This window comes from Cygnus atratus, chromosome 2 (genome assembly GCF_013377495.2).
Source record: "Cygnus atratus isolate AKBS03 ecotype Queensland, Australia chromosome 2, CAtr_DNAZoo_HiC_assembly, whole genome shotgun sequence".
NCBI classification, from domain to species: Eukaryota; Metazoa; Chordata; class Aves; order Anseriformes; family Anatidae; genus Cygnus; species Cygnus atratus.
Genome location: NC_066363.1, coordinates 26,315,378 through 26,338,239, shown reverse-complemented (window position 1 = coordinate 26,338,239; position 22,862 = coordinate 26,315,378). Strand labels below are relative to the sequence as shown.

Sequence of the window (22,862 nt, the reverse complement as noted above, 5' to 3'; positions counted from 1 at the left end):
TTCTAAGACAAAATTGCCAGTTGGTCCTGGGGTGTTCCAGCCTGCTTCTATACAAGCTCTGCTCTACCACTGCCAGTTCCACACACTGCAATGCACAGCTCTGTAAGAACCCAAGACAGCCTGGTGTTACACACAGAAAGATGCACTCTACAGGACCTCACAGGGGACTGGTTATATGAACAAAGATTACTGTAAACGATCACATGAGTAACAGGTACTGTAACTGGGCACTTCCCCTATTTTTAGCTTATATCCACACAGAATGACAGATTTCTATTGGCTTCTTTAGAACCATAAATTCAGCTTTTCTTTCCAATACAAGGTTCTGGCTCATATCTTAAAATCATCTTGCTGCATGCATTTATTTACCTCACATCTAAAACCAGTCTTACTGAATGGTGACACACAGTGGAAAATGAAGAAACAAAAGTACACACTAGATACAGCATGTTCTTATTCATGGAAGCAAAGGTAAAAAACAGGGAATTAAGAGCAAAGTGAACAGATTTATTTAACACCATTGTCTCTTTGTCTTACCTTCCTATGGGTCCCAGATCTCCAGAGTCCTGGCTGCCTGCGTCACTGGGTGTGCTCACTGATTTCGAAGAGGGAGACATAGGGGTTGGGACTAAATAATGAAAATAACAGGTATCCCATGTTAACACATGCAGCGACTGCACTGATGAAGAGCAGTGTCAGACAAATCAAAACCAATGGACCAAAATGATAGTGGATGAATGATTAGGAGAGTTTGAAATGGTGAAAGCAAATAAGGAAAGGAAAGAAAAAGAAAAGGAAGAGAGTCAAGTGAATTTTAAGTCTTCTAGAAGTGTTAAAACTGACATGAATTTAGACAGGACTGAAAGCCCAATGTGATTCTACAGCTAATCAGTGGAGGAGAGATCTGTGGAAATAGCAGTTTTTTTCTCGTATATATTTCAAAGATGACTTGCAAAAGATTTTAAAGGTATGAAGAAATATCAGGGCCTTGTCTTGTCAGAAAGCTGAGTGAACTCTTCTGGTAATGTCAAGGAGGCAACAGAGCAAGCAAACTTTTCAAAATTTCCATTTAAATTAAAAGCCAATGTCCATTAGATATGTTCTAAAACTACAGTGCAGAAATGACATCCCAAATAAAAGCTAAATAAGGAAATCCAGCTAGTTAAAATCATTTCCCAACATGGTGAGAATACGCATTAGTTTGCTTAGTGATCATGTTTTCTTAAGTAATTTAGGTTGTATAAGGTTGCCATTTTGGGTGGGACATGATTTCAACACTCAAGGAAAAGTTTCCCTTGGTTTAGATACTATTTGCAAAAGGTCTAGAAATGATTTTCTCTTTGGCTTGCCAGGGCTTTTGAAGCATGTTTCATGCAAATCCAGTTTTGTTTCCTTTAACAGGAAAGGAAGTTCATAGCTCAAGGTCAGCCCAAGTTTAAGCTCTTCAGCAAGGAAGTAAAAAAATAAAAAAGTAGAAATATCTTGATTTCTTTTAAAATGGTTTCTCAAAAATATTTAAAATGAAGAGATGGCTCAAGTCAAGGTTTAATGCAAGTATTCTTCAAAGCAGCTACACTGAATAAAACACCAAAAAGGGTTTTAATGCAAAAATGAAGTTTTCCATTTGGTTTAAATCATGTGCATTTCCCTTCATAGATTTTACAGAGTGAAACTTTATACTGTTTTGTTATGCTCTATAATGTATAATGACAGACCTGTCAAGAGACTTGGATTTTCCATGTGGTCAAACATTTTGCATGGATTCTCACTAGAGACTGTCACAGAAATGACTGCAGCATGAAAAGTGAATTCATCTTCATGACAGCCCTTTGGCAGGTTACAGGTATGTCATGGCTCTTTATGTATATTCACACATAGTCCATATTCACAGTGGGATCTGGGTATCATATGCGTATGTGAAGGCAGAATTAAAGCTTCCTTTGTGTATTAATTGTCAGTGTATACATAGGGAATGAAAGAAAGAGGATAGAATGCCATTGTTTATCTAAGACGGATCATTTCATATGTGAATCTTCATGTTCTTTTGATAGTATCAAATGCATAATAATTAACTAAGATAAGAACCGATAATTTACAACATGAATGTGTGTTATTTTTATCATATATGGACACGTATCCTCTTTGAAAGATAAAATGAGTTCATAAATAAATTATATATATATATAAATTGAAATAGAAATTTTAAATGCTCAGATATTAAAAATGTATCTGATTTTGTAATATCATTATATAATTTACAAAATATAGTTTATGAAGTTCTCACTTTGGGGCCACACAATGTGTCAGCCAGAACTTAATCAAGATAACCAATATTCAAGATACTATAAACTTTGCCACATGTATTTTTAAACTTTGAAATTTATATTCCACAACTGAAACTCCACCAACAAAAAAGCACTAAAGCACATGGAACCAGATCTGAAATCTACAATAATGATCTGATGATAAGTTTTTTGGTAATTGTGATTTGTCTTTTTATTTCTCCTCTCCCATTTTGCTTGATTTTTAGAGAAAATTAATGGGAGCTCCCACACAACTTTGCTCCTCCTTCCTTAGCAAACGCTTAATCTGTATTTATGAAAAAAAACAAAACTTGGGGCTAATGAAGTACAGAATTTATTATATTATTTTGTGGGTCATTAGATAGATGTGATAGAAGATATATTACTCCATCAGAAAAGAAATCACTACTGGTATGCAAAACCAACCTGCGTTACATTCACAAAAATTTCTTGAAGAAATGAAACGGGTGTTTCTGGCAATGATAAGTACTCAAAATGCCATGAGCTGGTATATGTGAATGGTATGGTGGGCATTCAAACAGAAGAGTTCACTTCACTAATACAGCCAAAAATCAAAAAGCAAAGCATGCTTTATTAGAAAGAATGCATTCACTATGGCAGAACTGAATGCTTCACAGTATGCTCATCTTAAATACCTAGAGGTGGTTCTGGAGATATACCAATGCTCTGTAACAAAGCTTCTGTCTCTCTTCTTTTGCGGTCTAGGTCAGAATCTTCTTGGGCTGGTTCCTTCTTTTGCTGTAGATCAGCCTGAATTAAAAAGAAAAAAGAAAAAAAAAAAAAAAAAAGAAGAAGAAGTTTTATCCACATAGAATGGATTTCTCAGGCCTACTGGAACACAGAAACAGGAGAAGCAACATCTGCATTAGCCAGAATCCCTTATATTTGGCCCATCATTCTCTAATTTAGTAGGGCAGACAGAGAGAAGTGGTACTCCAGACAAGTGGTTAGAGCAGTCCATTGAAAGAACCAGGCTTGCTGCCCTTCTCCCAAGCACATGAGAGAACTGAACCCATTTTCTACTTCGTAGACTAGTGCAGTAACCAATAAGCTGCAACACAAAATACAACTGGCTGCGTCTATCATTTTATCATGCCTTAAATATAGCAATCCCAGAAAAGATCTTATAGACAATGTCTGGAGGCACCTGCCTCTGTAATTTGGATCCTATGTTTACTTCTAAATTGGCTGATCTTGTCTAGCCTCCAAACAGATAGGTTTCCCTCTCTGTTGAAACCAGAGTATAGGACACAAGGGACTTGCACAGCACCCCAGCCTGCTGTTGATACTGGTGTAGATACAATGTCAAACCTAGAAGCTCAGAAGCTTCTCCATCTTCTCAAATTTGGATGCAGCCAGGACAGAGGAAAACTCTCCTACTTTTCTTTTACAGACAAGGAACATACCTGAGCTCAGCTCATCCCATGAACTAGCCTGAAGTATCTCATAGTACATGAGGTTTTAGAAAACTCTTCTGTATCGCCTATGCATCTAACCAGATATTAGACTTCACTCTTGAAGACCAGAAACTTCAGAATCAGGCAGCGTACCACATTTATGGTGCCACAGTTAGGCAGTACAGAGTAATTTGTAGAGCTGGGTGTCCTTAGCTGGATTTGGCTATATGGGCCGATGGAAAGTTCCAACCACAGGGGGATCTCCACAAGATGTAAAACCAGAGGCAGGGGACAAAGAAAAGAACTTAATAGGTTCCTTGAGACATTAGCTTGCCTCCCATCTCTTTAATTCATTAACAGGCTAGTAACAAACACTGAAAAGGTTAACATTTAAAGTCTTGTTTACAGAGGACTCCCGCAGAGCCTCTAGGAGCCTCACTGGGATGTGTGTCGGTAATTGCACAAAAATGTCTCAAATGAAAAAGGATTAAAAAGACAACCAAAACTGGAACGTGGATTTCTTGGATCACATCACATTTCCACAGTAATTCCATGAAATTCATGTACAATATTAAAGTGTCAGTTTAAAAGGAAACCAGTTATTAGTAAAGGATAACAGGTGCTTTAAACTATGGTAAGTGTTGACATTTGAAGGAAAAGAAACATAATCACTTAATGCTTCTCTGACTTTGCATGAAAATGAATATCCACTCCCTGTCAATTCTCACCTCTATTCCACTAAGTGACTGAATAAAAAGAAGTACAAATCCCTTAATGAAAAACCTAATGCATATTGTCAAGGACAAATAAACTAATATGTCAATCAAACTTTAACAGGACTGAAAGATGCACCCATGCCAGAAGATGAAAATGCAATTGCAATTATGTTATACTTTACTGGAGAATAATAATTGTAAATCTGTTGCCTTAGCCAGTAATCAAGCTGGTCTTCAGAGAACAAAATACATATTTAGATTGTAATGGCTTCAAAAAAATGTAAGATGTCTTTCTGTCTTTCTGCACTCTCCACTCCCTTTCCATTGAAGGAAAGCCCAGGAAAAAGCATCGTGGCAAATCAATTTTTCTTTCTACACACACATACACATCATGTTGTCTAAACTGTTGTCATCTGACAGCACGTTGGTTTTAAAAGCAATACCCTCATCCCAACTTTCTTGACAAAAATAAGCATTTTGGTTTTAAGGCCAGACTGATGTGGGTTTCAGGATCTCATTCCACATGACAGGTACCTTGGAGTATACAATACTCAGCAAGACCATTCTGCAGACAAGAGCAGGCACTCTGCATATTTACCTCTTTCTTTTTCCTTTCTTCCTCCTTCCGTTTCTTTTCTTCTCTTATCTGAGCCAAACGCTGCTTTTTGCGCTCAAGTTCTGCTTTTAAATCGCTTTTGTCTGACATTTTGATTCTGCTGGAAACAAAATATGGAAACCAATGTGAAAACAAAAATAAACATTTTCGCTATCTACTGAAAAAAAATCACCACATACTTATATCAAAAATAGCACTTCTAAAATTGCTACAAATATACTCCTACATAAATGCTGGCCCTTGGAATACATCATAGCAAGCAGAGTATTTGTTTTGTAATTTTATTTTCAAGAAGTCAGACCAGAATATCACCAACCATAGAATATATTTCCAAACTGTCTTTATTAGAAAACCACCTTTGTGAAGCAAACGTATTTTTGTCTGCTGTTCAAACTAATGCTTTAATGCTTTTATGCACTGAAGCTGATGTCTTTTGACTTTCATCCACTTCAGTATCTCTGCCAGCCTGTAAGACCCAGGTCCACAAACAGACTTTGATTTTACGTATGTGAAAGAGATGTGCCCCAAGCAGCCCGATGTATCCTAGGAATTTTAGTGGCAAAAAATGGAAAATCCGGTAGCTTTTGCTTCTGCACATGCCCTGAGCGACTGCCATCCCAGCATCCTCTCCCATTCCACTTGCTCAGCCAGGCACAGCCCGGCAGCCCCATTGCAGTACCCTCCACCACTCATTCATCCCCTAGTGGAGCACGCCGACCAAGCTGTGGGTAGGAAACTCCTCCATGCTGTCCAGGGAAAGCAGGGCCACTGCACCCAAAAGCCTGTGGACAAAGTACAAAACCAGGCAACCCAGCGACGCTGAACTTGTCTTTAACAAGGCGGCATGTGGCTCTGCCGGCAGTCTTGTGCTCAGATCACCCTTCCAAGAGGCAGGAGGTGTGCCCCATGTTCCTGTGGGAACTCCAGTCAAGCAAGCAAATCTGGCAAAAGCACTTCTTAACCACTAAAAGACCACCTCTTCACCATTCAGTCTTAAACACAACTCTGTAGGAAAGTGATGTGAAGCTGTGTTACACTCATTGTGTTGTGAAACTCAGCCAACCTACGCTGGTGTTACGTGAGCCTTGAAACAGAAGAGTAGAGGGATATGAAGCTGTATCATACAGAAACAGGGACAGATCTCTGAAGATATCCGATCTGTATGATACCAGTCTATTCCTACAGTTCTGAAACCTCACCAACATTTCACAAATTCATAATTTAAGTCACAGATAATTTATTTATTCTCCAACATCATAACATCTAACATCATTATGGGCTGTCAACTAACTGTATCAGTGATGATTTTCTTCTTCGCGCTTCACTTCAAAGACAGCCCTGGCTAATACAGACATTCAGGGAAAGCATTAACCATGCCTTTCCTGTACTGCTAATTCACACATCACTTACCACATCCCCCACTGCAACTCAAAATCAATCAGGTCAATGGCAGCACCATGTATATGCAATGGCAGTCTGTTGTTTGCTCAATGCATGGGAAATTACACAGCAACTCTCCATTAATACAAACGAGAACTCCATCCACATTACTCCCTGGGTTGGTTGATGACCAGAGAGTAAATAGACGTGCTAAAAATGATATGGGACTTTCACTCATCATCAATTCCTCCTGCAGTCATATGCTTCCTTCTCCTCAAAATGCAAAAAGCATAATTAGCCCACAATATGGAGGATGTTGCCAACAAAACATCACCTGCATATTAAGTGGCCCAAACTTTTTGTTGTCTTTGCAAGCTTTTTCCTCTACTGAGAGAGCAGAATACAATATGGAATCACAAAAGGAAAGTTTAATGCAAATGGCAAGCCTAAGAGCAGCCTGAGGGATGCCAGAGGGGCGTCTGTGTGCAGAGCACACCACAAGTGCTGATGCTCACCAGCCAAACATCCAGCAGGCTTTACACCCGTCCTGCTCAGGACCATTGCAGACTGTGCACCTACTGCAGCAGAGCTGCCTTTTCTGGCACAGGACCTGCTCACCTTTCCCACCCCAGGGCCTCCTGGTTCAACCTACAACAACTCACAGTACGTGGTACAGCTAGGAGGGACATTAAACAACGAACAAACCACACCACCAGGTGCACTAGCTGTACACAGAGGACGACCATTTTTTTATTCCTCCCTCACTCTGACCCTATTCATGATGATACTTAAGCCATACTGTTGGGAGTTTGAAAGAGAAATCAAAACTCTCAGAAAATTTGTATTTGGTATCAATAAAACCAAGCAACAGCACCTTCGACAACATTAATTTGTGTGAAGATATTTTTAAGTGAGAAATGCCTGGAGATTTTTAATGACAGCGTAAGTAGTATTTTGCCTACCAGCCTGCTCAGGATTTGCGGGTCTCTCAGATATGGTTGAAATCCCATTTGAAGTCATTTTCCTAATCTTTTGTACACATTTGAATTCTTATTATGAAGTTTCCCTCCAAGCCCTTTGGACTAGATAGAGTTTTTGCATCCTTTTAGTTCTGCAGTTTGGCAACAGAAAGCGAAATCCCGTTTCTATGCAGAAAATATGCAAATGCATTTTAAGGCTTATGACAGAAACCCGGAGGGTTTGGCACCCCTTTCAAACTGTTTGTCAGATATCAATGAATGGCTTTCTAAAACTTCATTCCCTTAATGTCAGGGAAACCAACTTTTCCTCTGATTTAGGCATCAGCTACTTAATGCCTGGCCCCTTCTTTACAATGCTTCAGTCAGGGTGATCAAACTCTATTACAGCTTTGCCCTATTTTTAACGAGGCGGAACTTAAATACAACAAAGATGATGTATTTAATTTATTTCAAAGAATGATGCCAGTTTGGAGTTATAGAGATAATTTCATCTCAAGTTACTTTCTTCCTGCATGTAGTCATTCCTTAGCTACCCCAACCAGCCTATCAACCTGCAAATTTGCCATTTACAGGTTTAGCCCAAACTGAACACCAGGGATATGTGACCACCTTTCACAGAGGTCACCAAGTCAGCAGCTAGCAAAGAGGAAGCATGCCGATGTACTCGTCCCTCTGTTTGGCACTGCCCATGGAGTTAACAGTCTGTATTCATTACCGGGAACAAATTCTTAATAACTGTCATTCCCTGTGCCAAATGGAAGAGAGATAAAGGCAAACATTGAAAATTATCTACTTTTTACATTCTCTGTGGTGCCGAATGTCAGCCCCAAGAATCATGCACAACCTAATCTTCCACAGCCCAGAAGAAGCCCCTGGTCAGAGGGAAACAGTAAGGAGCACGTTTTGGAGTGAGGCCATTAAATCACCTAACTGACAGAAGGAGCACACAGGATGTAAAACACTGAAGGCTGCATTAAATGTAGAAATAGTTCTCATAGCAGGGCAGCAGCCTCAGACTCCCCTCTTCAAGGGAAGTGCATTATCTTGGATCCAATTTTATTTTATTTGGCCCAGTTAACTGCCAAGTGACATCGTTTCAAAAGGAGAGTCCTCGCAGCCCAGCCCAGCTCACAGCCCAAGTGCTGAGGTACGTTCTTGAGATGTGGCTGGACGTGAGCTGCCTTGCACAGAGAAGCCTGTGCTTCCCATACCCTAAGGGAATTCTCCTTTCTTTGAGCCACTGGATACAAGAGTCTGCTCCTCCTGGCATGATGTTTAATGAAACTTGACTGTTGTATTTCAAACTGTCAGTTTCCCCTGAATGAATCCTATAAGCCCCAGAGTCCTCTCTCGGGCTTGGAAATAAAGCCAATTCCACTTACACATGACAGGGTCATCCGACAGCAGCCACCTGGGTGTGTGCAAACGCAGAGCCGAGGCTTCTGAGGACTGCACTTTTGGGCTTCACCATCTCCTGGGCTCATCTCACTGTATCCGCACATCCGCAGCGTAAATGCAGAGCTAGCCTTACTATCAGTGCAGGCACAGTCAAAAGAGACCAGGTATCCTAGGATGTGATTCTGCTTTGTCCCAAAGTTGCCATCTTCTCCCAGCGATGATGAAGGGCCCTGGGTTTGTGGTCATGTTCTCAAAATCACCACTGTAAGTGTCTCAAAGTGGGTGAGAGGAATCCCATCCCTCATATCCCCCCAGCAGCTCCTGTTGTGCTGTCAGTGGGTGAAACAAGTTCTTTGGAAGGTCATCTACAGTAATCTTAAAATAATAATGGTGTCTGTGCAAACTTCTCTGCTATAGAGGACGGATGCAGAACTACTCCATTACCCATATTGCACAGGTGGCAACATCTCATGACCATTTCCCTTGAGGCAGCAGTAAACACGTAAGCATGGGAGGTGCAAGTAATAATAGTTTTACCCTTGGTTTGACTAAAAGCCATGCAAGTCCTTCTATAGGTACAAGCCAGTAAGCATTACAATTTTACAACAAGCTACGAGGACTTTATTAATTATCATCACCGCAACATTTGAGCAGGTATTTTTATGAACCATTTCTATGAGCACTTAATGGCAAGAACCGCAGACACCTAAAGAGATCTACTACAACTGCAGAGATAAGAAATTGACGCTTGCCAGAGTAAAACCTCAAGTTACAGAGGTACAAGCAGTGGTAGCTCAGGTACTTGTGGACCTGTGGACTATACTCAGTCCATAGCTTGGACTGAATATAAAAAACAAGAAGCACAAAGTGCACAACAGATGGTGAATAGAGTAAACACAAAGTCAAAGAAGACGATGACAGTCCAAATTTTTTATTAGCAGAAAAAGAAAATAAGGTATAACATCTCCCTCCTCTTAAAGCCTGTACTTTCCTAGAATAGCATCTCGTCTGTATGCCATCACCAAGCTCATCTTGAAAGAAACGTCAGTTTCCAAAGCTAGTAGGAGATAAAAAAGCCTACAGATTTTATTGCTTCCTGGCAATTGGGGAACTTTTACATGCTGTTCATTCAATAGGCTGCACTGCAGTAGGGCTATATTCACCACTTCATAAGCCTCAAAGTCTTTCCAGTTTTGTGATTTCCTATGTTGTCTTCTGTGATAATCTCCACCTGTGATTATCAAAGAGGTTAATCAACCACTGTTGCATACAGCATTAGTCAGCATATATAGCCAACCGTAATTAACTGGTTAGTTAATACACTTTTCTAAAATAAATGAGATCTGATACCTGGAGATGCTTCACAGGTACTATTTAAATGCCTTAATAAAAAGCAAGTTACTCATGAGTCCAAAACTGCAAAAAGGCCTTTGGTTTGAAAGGTAAAGTATGTTGCACAATAAAATATATTACTTGGCAATTCTTGGTTTTAAAGAATGGCTTTGCAGAGTGGGAGTACTACTACTATTGAAACTATTACAAATAGAGTTTTCTACAAAAAGAAATGATTCATTTCTATCATGGACCACATTCAGATCTCTTTGGTAGAAACCAACACATTTCCTACAGTTAGGAGAATTATACATTTTTACAATAGAAAACATTCCCATAGGATCTACCTAGGACTTTTACAAGTCAAAGTACAGATGCGAAGTATGAATTATACAAAGCAGATAAACATCTTTGGTCTGCAAGAAACCAGAGGGAGCTGGTTACCCTAGCATAAATGCATTCTAATCCATGCTATTCGTTTCAAAATAGCGTTTGAAACACACTTCAAATAGACAAGAGGGGCTAAAAAGATCTTCTTGACAGCAGTTTTTAAGTAAATACACGAGCACCTATTTTCATCATGCATCAGAATACACACTTGACATCAGTCACATAACTTAAATATTTTTGTTAGATAGACACATCAATGTTTACTAGGCCACAACAATTGGCAAATATTTCCAAATGCAAAAGGTTAGCAGTTGCAGTATTTTAAAGAGTCTCCTGTATGATGAACTCAGGGAAACTAAGTAAAATTGAAGAGGCTACGATTTTTTTTTACATAACCTTGAGGCAAAACAGACAGGCTTTTAACACTGCATCCGTGTATTTATCCATAAATAAAAGCGGTTGTTAAGTGTTAGATTTCAGGGAATGTACCGTTTTTATCCTTCAGCTTCTGCACATTTGTAGCAGATTGGCAAAGGTCTTGTACTTTGTTCTGTAAAGGTTTACAATCACAGCATCCAGAGATTTGGTACCGTGCACCTCCTGGTTGCTATGCAACAGGTCAGTGCATCTCTAGCCTATTTATTTTGAGGCTGGCAGGGTATAAGATGTGTGCCCACAGCTGCTCAATTATGCTTCCCTTGTAATCTATTACCATTTAATTTTTTCACTCTTGCTCTTCCATAATGGCCCTTCTACAAAAAGAACTCAGTTACAGCAGAATTACGGGGTCCTGCTGCATAGAAGCAAAACTCTTCTATTGCCCATTCTTCTGGCACTAGGCTTAGGGGCAATGAAGCATCTCCTGCGCATCACGCTGTTCTCTCGTGCCTCCTCATTCTCTTAAATTTACCCTGACCTTTTCAATTCCAGCAAGCATAGTTCCACGGAAGAGTCATCAGAGTTGAAGAGAACAAGATGCTGGCAACAACCTGCTAGAGATAAGTAAGAAAAACGCAGCATTCCAGCTAGAATTATAAAGAATTGAAATATTACGTAATAGCAGGTCACTGCAGCAAAGCTGCTCCGTATCACCACTAAATATCTTCCCTCTATATTGAGTCGCACAGAACTCACAGGATATACCACCTCAAAGCAAGCAAATTGTAAAACAGGTCTTTTAAACTGTCTTAGATTTCCCCTCAGTGAACATTAACAAACACAGTTATGACTGCACAATGACCTCACGTGGTGCTGGGAGATGATCCTCAGTGATGCAGCAAACACTGACCTGTACCTCCACAGGATCTGGCTCAGCAATACTGCCCTAGTTGTAAAGAGTGGAGGCTTTTAATAAAACGATCAGCTGCATGCCTGACAATGTTTTGACCTTGTGGAATACACGATCTCTGGGTATTCTTGGTCATTTCCCTCTCTTTCTGTGTCTGTTACCTTTTACTGTTTGGCTGTATGTTATCTATTCTATGCTATCTTTTGCAACTCTCCCAGCTTGCTTCAGAAAGGAACTGGAGGACCTGGCAAGATGAAGAACTTTTGATAGTCAAAGAGAACCAAATGCAAGCTATAAACTGGTGTGATTTTAGAGAGGGGTAATGTGAAAGTGATGACAAAATCTAATCCACAGCTGAAGATCACTTGTCTAGACAAATGAGCACCCAATATTTCATGTTTCTAATTTCAATTTCTTCTGTATGTGTCTTTTTATATAATACTCATATTTCAATGATATCTGCTGCTAATAGACCACCACTTCTTCACAACCTATAGAGAATATTTGGTTCTACACAGATCTTCACTATAACAGTACCAAAGCGCCTCCCAGGAGCATACTAACAGCTAATGTAGAACTACACTTCAAGATGTCTGTTAGTCTCTCCTGAAGTTGAATCATGATTCATCTTCTCCATCCTGCAAACACTTCAGGCATTAAAACATATACTTCCATTCCCTATTGGGGAATGGGAGCAACATGGAAATGAGGAATGGAAATAGAATTGACCTCTCTGACTTTTCTACCCTCCTCTAGAAATAATCCCAGTGGTGTATGGCCAGGAACCTGATACTTCAAGCCATTCACCCAAACATGAAAAATGCACGTTCTGGTCTCTGCTTCTGAGCCCAGTTATGACAACTGCCAGGCAGATATCAAAGAAGAAGGTGTGCTGCTGACATACAGGTTTTATTGGAAGACTTACTCAGATATCAGTTCTTTCTTAAAACAAAAATATACTTTGCTTTGAAGTTGATGTTTGTGCATATGTAATTAGGCTAAAAACAACACACACTGATTTAATCTCTGAAATCAATATACCTAAAGATTTAGAAAGTAGGCAACAACTCTTGCTGCAAGAGATATGTGGAATATCTCATACAATTTCTCATCATTTTTAGGGAAGCAAAGTGGAAGGAACAACGCTACCATTTCTCTTGTACTGCCCAGTGTTTTCTCCTCATTTGCAGTAAAAAAGCAACATAATGGACCAGAGCAAGTCTTAGCCAGTCATGCCTGCTGACCCTCATATGTGGAAAAAGATATGCTAAGATAAAAACACAAGACTATAAATGCAGATGTCTAACAGCATATTTCCAAAGACATTTAAGAACTGCAAATAATTTGTATATGAGAAGGGAACGAGAACCAAGTCCAGGATATCTATGCACTCTAACACTGGGAAGGTTTGGATCTTCTTTGAGCTTCATGTTCATCCGAAAACTTTGAGATTGGAGATTCAGATATAATGACAGTCGATAAACTTTATTACATATTTGACCCAGAGAATGTTCCATGTGATATTAAACCAGGGAAATATTACTTTGTGACATTCGCTATGATCAGAGTGCTTAAAAGATCCAGCCAAGCTGAAGGTCGCACTGCACTCAGTGCCACAAAGACAAGGGAAGGGACTCTTCCAGCCTCGAGGAAGTTTTAATTCAAATAGCACTGACTTATTCCAGTTTTACCTAGGAAGATCTAAGGCAAATTAAGGCCAAGGGGTTAAAGCTTCTCAGGGGCTCGTTACTACAATGCTCAGCAAGGCCATTTTAGGGCACCTGATCCTATAAAAATCCCTTCTTCACCCCAGCTTCTTACGGATGTCCTGGACCGAGAAGTTGTGCTGAACAAGCTATGAAACTGGCACGAAACTGGTTGGAAGCTCCACACCTCCCTCAGAGGCTGGTGCATTAGCCCTGCCAGAAGGCAGCTACCTTTCAGACTGAAAGCCACCTGCCTAGTGTGGCTGTAGGCTAACAGGTAAGAAAGACTAGAGGCGTGGAAAGTACTTTCTTAATCCCTGAAGCTATTTTCTAGTGTTTTCTTCTCTGCCAAGATTCACTGGCCCAGGAGAAGCAGATGCAAGAGAGCAAACACTAGTCCCTAACTGAGGCCCCTAGGTTCTAGCCTTTGTTTCAGGGTTAGTTTATATTACACCCAGTGACTGTTTAGCTTAAAGTACAACGCTGTATTTAGTATCTGGAGCCCGGGACTCTTTTCTTGCTGGGTGCTTGAAGCTAGGAGCTGGAGAGTTATTTCTCTTGCTTCCCACATGCTTTGCTGTGCCCAAAGAAGCTTTAATACTTGTGTGGAGCAGCTTCAGTAGGAAATACTGGGATGGTGCCTTCTGTAGAAGACATACATACAGATTGCTTATTAGAGCACAGAAGTGGGCAAAAATTTCTTGAAGGAAAGGTAAAAATGACCTGAGACTCCTTTACTTTAGGTGTGATGCCCTAAAACTAGGGAGTACTAAAAGCAGGAGCACGTGCCATAGGCTACAGTCTGGTAAGTGGGATCATGAAATGCAAACTGCATCAAGCCGCCTAGGAGAGGCAGACAGCAGATACCACGCTGTAGACTCTGGGGGCTCAAGGGTAAGAACGTGTCCAGAAACAGAATTCTAAGGCATTTTAGTTTTTAGAGGAGGTTTTTAGGGACTTCATGGGCTTCTAGAGCTAGGTGACAACTAAGCAGAGATTTTGAGGACTGTATTTTGGAATTTGGTTTCTTCACCATTTTGTCAGTCTAGATTTACCCGAGTTGCCCAGGCACCGTAACAACTTTGAGTTTGGGGAATTGAGGTGCACGTCCCAGGTGTACAATGTGGCATACTCTGCACCTGAATCCCAGCTTCAGACCAAGGCAAGGCTGGCTGCGCACAAACTCTCCTTCCCTACACGTACACGTACCTCTCAAGTGCTCTCAAGTGGTCACAGACCAGAAGCCTTGCAAATGGGCTGACTGAGAGCAGAAGCAAACAAGTCCCTGGTCTGAATGATGGGGAAATTGTGTCTCCAGAGCACACTGCAATGCTTCTCCAGAAGTAAGCCTTGGTACCTGACTCACCGTGCCAGGACAGACTCCAGAATTTGAGCCCAGGACAACAGTCAGATGCCACCAGCTCTCTTCAGAGAAGGAACTCAATGCTACAGACACAGACACAGACACAGATTTCTAGGTTGGAAGAGACCTCAAGATCATCGAGTCCAACCTCCGACCTAACACTAAGTACTCCAATAAACCATATCGCTAAGCTCTACATCTAAACGTCTTTTAAAGACCTCCAGGGATGGTGACTCCACCACCTCCCTGGGCAGCCCGTTCCAATGCTTAATAACCCTTTCGGTAAAGAAGTACTTCCTAACATCCAACCTAAACCTCCCCTGGCGCAACTTTCGCCCATTCCCCCTCGTCCTGTCACCAGGCACGTGGGAGAACATACCAACCCCCACCTCACTACAGCCTCCTTTAAGGTAACTGTAGAGAGCGATAAGGTCGCCCCTGAGCCTCCTCTTCTCCAGGCTGAACAAGCCCAGCTCCCTCAGCCGCTCCTCGTAAGACTTGTTCTCCAGACCCCTCACCAGCTTGGTCGCCCTTCTCTGGACTCGCTCGAGCACGTCCATGTCCTTCCTGTAGCGAGGGGCCCAAAACTGAACACAGTACTCAAGGTGCGGCCTCACCAGAGCCGAGTACAGGGGGACAATCACCTCCCTAGACCTGCTGGCCACACTGCTTCTTATACAAGCCAGGATGCTGTTGGCCTTCTTGGCCACCTGAGCACACTGCTGGCTCATATTCAGCTGCCTATCAACCAGTACTCCCAGGTCCTTCTCGGCCACGCAGCTTTCCAGCCACTCATCTCCCAGCCTGTAGCTCTGCTTGGGGTTGTTGCGCCCCAGGTGCAGGACCCGGCACTTGGCCTTGTTGAACTTCATACAGTTGGCCTCAGCCCATCGCTCCAGCCTATCCAGATCCTCCTGCAGAGAACATTCATAGAAGATATTCGTGGAACAGAAATCGACTTTTACTCGTGGTTCTCAAAATATGGGACCACTGCAGCCAGAAACCAGCCTGGTCTCCATGCCTTGTCTCCAGCCACATTAAACTGTAAAATGTATGGGCTTACTGGTTCCCACAGTTCCTCCTGAGGGTTAAGAGGGGAGCACGGTTTAAAAAGCCTAGAAATCACTGCAAAATCACAAGAGAGAACCCAGGAGTAAATGTGTAGTACAGTTAGCCCTTTAGCAAAAAATTACCTTTATGTGAAATGAGAAAATATAACAGTCCTCTGCTTTATAAATACATACAGGACCTCTTATTTTAAGAAAAATAATACAAAGAACTGAAAGGTCACTGAGTCTAATACTTATGTCTAATTCTTCACTTATTTTAGTGAGATCAGAAACTTCCTTGAGAAGAACTTTAACTAGGCTTACTCAATCAACACTGAGAAGGCGTGATCTTCACTGAAAGACTTAAAGACAACACCAAAATTGACTAATACTAATATTATACCATATTATAACTTTGTTTGAAAAGCCTCGTGTCACAGTGGCTGCCTAATAGCTTTTTTACTTCCTTGTCCTCTGATTCACAGATGCAATGTGAGTAAACAATAAAAATCAGTGAGTGTCTTGTACATAAAGGAAGGGCTGCTGTACAAAGTGTGGGGAACGTTAGAAGTAAAGCTGCAGAGACTTCTTTTTTTAATCTTAGCGCCTTACAAAGAATATAATCTACTGTTATCTTTTGACTTCTACATTTTGAATGTATGAGAAATAAACTAAATCAATATATTTTATAATTATCAGATAAAAATAGTATTGAATTTGCACTTTAAAAAAAAATACATTTGAAGAGACCTTGGCAGGCTAACAAACCAGGCTTTCCTGTGTTTTCTTGCTATTAATCAATTTTCCGTGAAAAAGAAAATGTTGTGGGAAATAATGGGGCAGTTTTCCCACGGGCTCTTTCAGTCCAGACAGAGAATGGCATCACTGTTTTTTTGTCTCCAGTACAATACCCTGCTATCCCATCAGCACAATTTTTTTGTATTATTATTACTACTATGGAGATCCTGAAAGGCAGGAATACGACATCCACAGGCTTTGCCAAGTGCAGCAGATTATGTACATGAATAGCTAACTGCACACCAGGGGGTATGATTTAGGTCAGATTTCTTATTTCATTCCAAAAGGTTATAGATTTTTACGCCATTCATTGTTTAATGCACCACACAGGTTACATCCATGCTTATATATAACATGAAGTATCTTTTCACAGATTTTTCCAGAAGTAATTTGTTTTCCTAGGCAATGAAGACTGGCTGAAGTTGATAGTCTGTAGCAAACTGCTATGAGAGTGCAACAAAGCACTATGAGTACTCAGAGCTAAAAAGGGGCAAAGAAAAAAGAATTAATTTAGTGGCAAATGAAGAACTGAAATCCTTTAGGATTATGATACAAAAAAACTTTCTGGTTCATCAACTGCTCAAAATGTAACTAAAAACAAACTCACAAAAGAAAAAAATACAATGTCATACGACTTTGAATACTGTGATTAATGAAAATGGTGATTCTCTTTCATTGCTTAAAGAGAAGACAAACGTACTATGAAGGTAGTCACATGAGTTTAGATAATTCCCCAACTTCGTTTGCACTAAGAGTGTCAGAGAAGAGAACCTTTTAAATGCTCTGTCTTTAAACCAGCATGCGCTGCTTCAAACACTAGGAGCCATACTAGATAGCGGTCTCTTTTGTTCTGCTTTTTTCTTTGACCCTGTTTTGTTAAATATTTTAATTTCTCAAAATATACAATAGCAATCATTTGAAATGTCTTTGCCCCAATTACCAAGTGACCTGGTAACCACTCCAATCCTAACAGTGGTGGCCTAATGTGCAAAACACGAAACAAGGACATGCCTTGAATAGTATGGATTTAATACCACTGTCTCTGCCCCTTAAAAGCTAAGATCTGTGTTAATGGATACAGAGCAGAAGGGCTAAACAGTTTAAAGCAAGAGATCCATACTTTCCCTGCATGCGGTATAGGACCTCCAATGATTCACTCTAAATAGTAACAAAGCAGAGTCCAGGGGATAGCTTTTTCCGTTAAATTCAACCCGAAAATATTCAAGTCATGCATTACAACAGGCTCGAAGATATGAAGACACATAGATCCATATATCCTCTATTACACTTATTTATATTTAATCATATTAGGCGGTTTTGTATCACTGCAGTATAACTCCCCATTGTTTGAACACAAAACCCACCATGTCTTTCTGCTGGACCAAAGTGAAAAATGAGGATAAATAAATGGGGAGCAAGATTTGGAATTACCACACCACAGAAGGAAGGAAAAAAGAATGAGGAACTAAAACCAGTTCTGTCTTAGGGAGAGAAGACAAAGAGAAGGGAAGACCAGTGAGGAGGGAGTGCAACATTAGTATCAGCAAGAAGGAAAAGAAATCTGAAAAGGAGAAGATATCAATGGAAACAAAAAGCTACATCCTTCAAAGATTGCCTGTGTTACTGTTTTCTGCTGAGTGGCAGTAAATGAACCTTCTTCCCCTACTTAATTACTCGATAAATACTCTAGGGCAAAACAGGGTCAGCCAGCAAGCACCTGGGGAAGATATAGTGTGGGACTGAACTGGGTCTGTAAGGACTTCAGGGAAGTTTGTACCTCAGGAGAATATACCCTAGTGTCTCCAGATCAGTCTGCCCGATCTGCAGGCATGGCAGCAGAGTTAAATATGAAAATAGAATAACATGTATTTTAAGATTAACAGCCAAGAATCAGGAGAGTCATCTGAGCAGCATTTAATCATCAGGTAACACAGGTATTAGCATGCAGGTCAAAGCAGCATTTACACAAAGCCTCATCCAAAAACTGTTAAATCAATGCATTAACTCTTTTTGACTTCAGTAAGAATTTGGAGATGCCTCATGGTCTTCAAACAACGTACATTGCTGTATCCTGGCATCACTCTGGAGGCAAGAACACCATAGCTCTGGCAGGTGGTGAGAGATGCCTTGTCTCTGTGAGATCTACACATCAGTCTGCTTCACATCTTCCTGAATCTTCTGCCATCTGCCTGGAAGTAGCCATTCCTCAGAGAAGCTGGCAAGATTATGCCACCTAAAATGAACAGTACTGGAGGAGCAGGCTCATGTATACTGTATAGTGCCTTATTTCGAGTGCTTGCAGATGGCCAAGTGAACAGCAGCTCCCAATGTCATGTTTGCCTAAAAAGCTAGCATGGTTTTAGATGGATAATTACCAAGTAGCAAAACGGACATATCGTCTATATGAGACTCAGACTGAGACAGTGTCTCCCTCAGGCTGCCATTGCAGATTTTCAGATGCTTTTTTTTTTCTCCTAGATTTTTCAAATTTTCTGTTTTTAAGCATGTCATTTCTGTATTACCATTCCTCCCTGCTTATATAGGTCAGCTGAGTGGAAGACCATACAATCACTCATCTGGAAAGCAAGCTCCCTTACAGATATATAAATGTGTGCTCACCTGTGTTGCTCAGATGAACTAAAATAAGCTCCACTGGCAAAAGCACAATTTTATTAATTCAAGATGCATCTGTACTAAGGGCACTTTGCCAGCACACTCCATCAGTATTCCTGCTGGAAAATGTCCCTTTTATATACACAGACTACATCTACAGTCATCGTGGTTTGCTTCATTTAAGGTTTTCTTAAATGAAAACATGAAAATATAAGAAGAGCATTGCACTGAGGCCATAATGTCTGGCTGTGGCTGCAGAAAGACTGAGACCATACCTCTGCAGATACAAATATCCCCATGCACCTCAATGGGGACTTTACTGTTTGTCCTCTCTAACTTCCCTGGAAATTAAAGCCCAGGGGTAGGACAGTAAGGATCTTGCATTTAAGATCCCACCGTCACCTCCAAGTAGCAGCTCACGTAGGTAGTAGACATGAGACTCTGAAAGATTCCTAATTACTATTTCTGTTGTTAGTCAAACCATGCCAAAGGAGCTCAACAATGCACTTGAAAAGTAGCACTAGTTAATAAGCCTGAGCAGTCCTAGAGAGAGACTGTGAACACATTTTAAATCTCTGTGAGAGGAAGTCAAGTCTGAGGAGCTGAAAGATTCCACCTAATTACTTGAATCATTTGTATAAATTGGCGAGGCTCTGAAAAACAGCACACATACTCTTTCTTTCTATAACCCCATCTTTTCCTAGTTTGCTCCCTTATCTCTTTCCCTCTCAGCCCAGTACACTGCAATGGTGAGACCTCTGCCACAGCACATTGCATCCAGCTGTATCCAGTATTCCCTTCCCTCTCTTCTTCCAGACTGGAAAGCTGATAGCAGCAAGGAAATTCTGGAAATCTGTCTTACCAAAGAAAAGAAGAAACAGCAAACTCGATCTACTACTTTCCTTGAAATCAAAGCAGCTCAGTTCTTGGTGCATCACTTAGAGTAGCTACGCTAAGGACAGCTGCTAAACCAAGCCTTTTATTTATGAGAGACAACATAAAAGGAACCAGGAAACTGACGCTGGAAAAACGCAAACTGGAAAAAAACAAATGCATTTCAATAATGAAAAAAAAAATGCTACTGAAAGGCACAAAGGACTGTAGCGCACTGTCCTTTCTTCTACAGAAAAAGCTGGAAGGTCAGCTTCTTAATTTGGGACCTGCAGGGTACAAAAAAGTATTTGCTTGAATGTCATTTGAGTAAACAGATTTCCAAATTCTCAATAATCACTGCTTGTGTAGGGTGTGGTTTACCACTGCTCCTTTAAGGAAGATTCTTCTCTTAAAGTGCGGATAAGAAGGCACTGCAGTTATTTTAGTTTTAGGGTAGACTAATGTGAGGCAGAGGTGTTTAAAGCTAGGAAAAATCTCGCTAACCCAACCGTAAACAATCTCTTGCACCGTCACTTATCTGGTGTAATGTGAGCCCCTCGGAAGTCTTTCAGGTATCAAGGAAGAGGATAGTAAATCACAATGCCCAGAACAGTCTGTGCACAGAGGAGGAGTGGGAGGTGCATTTTGTATTTTCATGGACTACAAATTGATGTTTCTAGGAAGACAACATGGAGCAGCTAATGATTATGACATTAAGCACTCCCAGGGACAAAGACCTGGGTGCAGCCCCAAGGCAGGGAATGAAGACAATCATGCTGAAGAAAGCCATTCTTGCTGAGAAACACTACATAGAAATTATAGAAGGAATTTTATCCACCCTCATGGTGGAGACTCCCACTAGAGATATCCTCTGAAGTGGAAAGCAGGTAGAAAGAGGAACTTAAGAAAATCAGAAAGCAAAACACAAAACTTCCTCCCATTAACGTAACAAGAACAAATGAAGCACTTTACCAAACCACATCAGTGGCAATAGCAGTGAAATTCCTCCCACAGGCTCTGATAACACTATCTATCAGGAGATAGATGCACGGTCCTGGGATTTGGATTTCCATTCTGAAACCAGATTTTGCAGCACCGTGCTTCCTAATATTTAGTGTAATTTCAGAGGTAATTCAATGGCCTCATGCAGAAACGAAGAGCTGACAAAACTCTATGTCAGGATAAATTACTAGGTGCAGTGCCAAAGCCACGTGCTGACTTCACATCAGGTCTTTCCATTTCATCCCCCATATAACAGCAGGTTACATTGCTCAGTCTGTTTAGGATCCTTATTTTTTATGTAGTTACAGCCGAAATTTTTACTTTTTGCCAATGCTAATATTGATGGAGAAACACACTTTGTTCTGGTCAATGAAACAAGGGCTTTGTCTAGGGAATATCTAGGGGCCTTATGCTATCTGCTGACCCAGAGGCATTCCTGGGGGGATGTGACTGTAATAACATCCTTTTGAAAATGTATTCCAAGCGCTAACAAAAAAAGGCCTCTCACCCTTTCAGGGAATTACCTTTGGAGCTGGAAACGATCTAATTCTCCATCTGCTGTCGTTGCGGACTTCGGCAAACCCTCTGTTGCTCACGCTGCGAAGAAAAAAAAAAAAAAAAAAAAGATGATATATATATGTGAAAAAAAAATAAAGATGGGAAACTTTTTTTTTGCCTCCCTCTTCTTTAACCTCTTCGGTGCTGAGGCACAGGCAGGGAGGTTAAAGCCTGCGGCTGCCCTCCGGGCAGGCTGGGGCTGGGGTCGGGGTGGGGACCGGGATCAGGACCAGGACCGGGATCAGGATCAGGACCAGGACCAGGACCGGGACCGGGATCAGGACCAGGACCGGGATCAGGACCAGGACCGGGACCGGGACCGGGACCGGGACCGGGACCGGGACCAGGACCAGGACCGGGGCCGGTGCAGGTGCGGGGGGCCGGAGCGGTGCCGGCGGCCCTCCCTGCCGCTGCTGCCCCGGGGGACGGGCGGAGCAGCCGCCCGGCCTCACCTCGCCCATCTCCCGCGGCGGGTGCCGGCCTGTCGGCACCCTGCGAGGAGGCAGCACCGAGGCTCGCCCGGCTCCCCCCGGCAGCCCCCGGCCGTGCCTCACCTCCGCCGGCCTCCCAAATGGCCGCTGCCTCCTTCTCCTCCTCCTCCGCGGAGCGCGGTGCCGCCCGCTCCCGCAGCAGGACCGCCGGCCGAATGTGCTGTCTCACGCTGGACAGGCTCCTCCCGAGCGCTGCCGCCTTCCTCCTCCCGCCTCCTCCTCCTCTTCCTCCTCCTGCGCGCCCCCGGCAGCGACACCCTCTGTCGTCGTCGCTGTCGTTGTCGTTGTCGTTGTCGCCGGCGCTCACAGCCGGCGGGGCCGGGCCGGGCCGGGCCGGGCGGGGCGGGGCGGCGGGGGCAGGTGGCGGCCCTGGGTGATGGCCCCCGGCCCGCCGCCAGCACCCGCCGGCCCCCCAGGTCCGGCGCCCCGTGGGTCGGGGGCTCGGGGCTTGCCCCGGGTCCCTCCTGGCCGTCAGCACCCGGCCCGCAGCTCCCCTCGGGTGTCACCCCCGCGTTGGTGCAGCCTGATGCACCGTGGCGGCCCGGCTGTCAGCCCTGCGATGGCTTCACCATTGTCCTCTCAAGAGTC

At 42.2% G+C, this 22,862-nt stretch overlaps 1 protein-coding gene across 5 annotated transcripts in view; it reads right to left on the bottom strand.

The window, feature by feature from the left end:
* DYNC1I1 (dynein cytoplasmic 1 intermediate chain 1) overlaps positions 1 to 22,618 on the bottom strand; it is a 192,821-nt gene extending 170,203 nt beyond the window's left edge. The window contains exons 1-5 of one of the 5 annotated variants that reach the window (XM_035545340.2): positions 22,338 to 22,618; positions 21,750 to 21,822; positions 5,036 to 5,150; positions 2,960 to 3,074; positions 538 to 628 (exon numbers count right to left, since the gene is read on the bottom strand). In XM_035545340.2, coding sequence (XP_035401233.1) covers positions 538 to 628; positions 2,960 to 3,074; positions 5,036 to 5,143 — 314 coding nt within the window. In that variant the 5' untranslated portion in view covers positions 5,144 to 5,150; positions 21,750 to 21,822; positions 22,338 to 22,618. Of the gene's footprint in view, positions 1 to 537; positions 629 to 2,959; positions 3,075 to 5,035; positions 5,154 to 21,749; positions 21,823 to 22,337 lie in introns of all 5 variants that reach the window. The other 4 variants (XM_035545338.1, XM_035545343.2, XM_035545345.2 and 1 more) reach the window with 4 other exon arrangements.
* Positions 22,619 to 22,862: the final 244 nt, after the last annotated feature.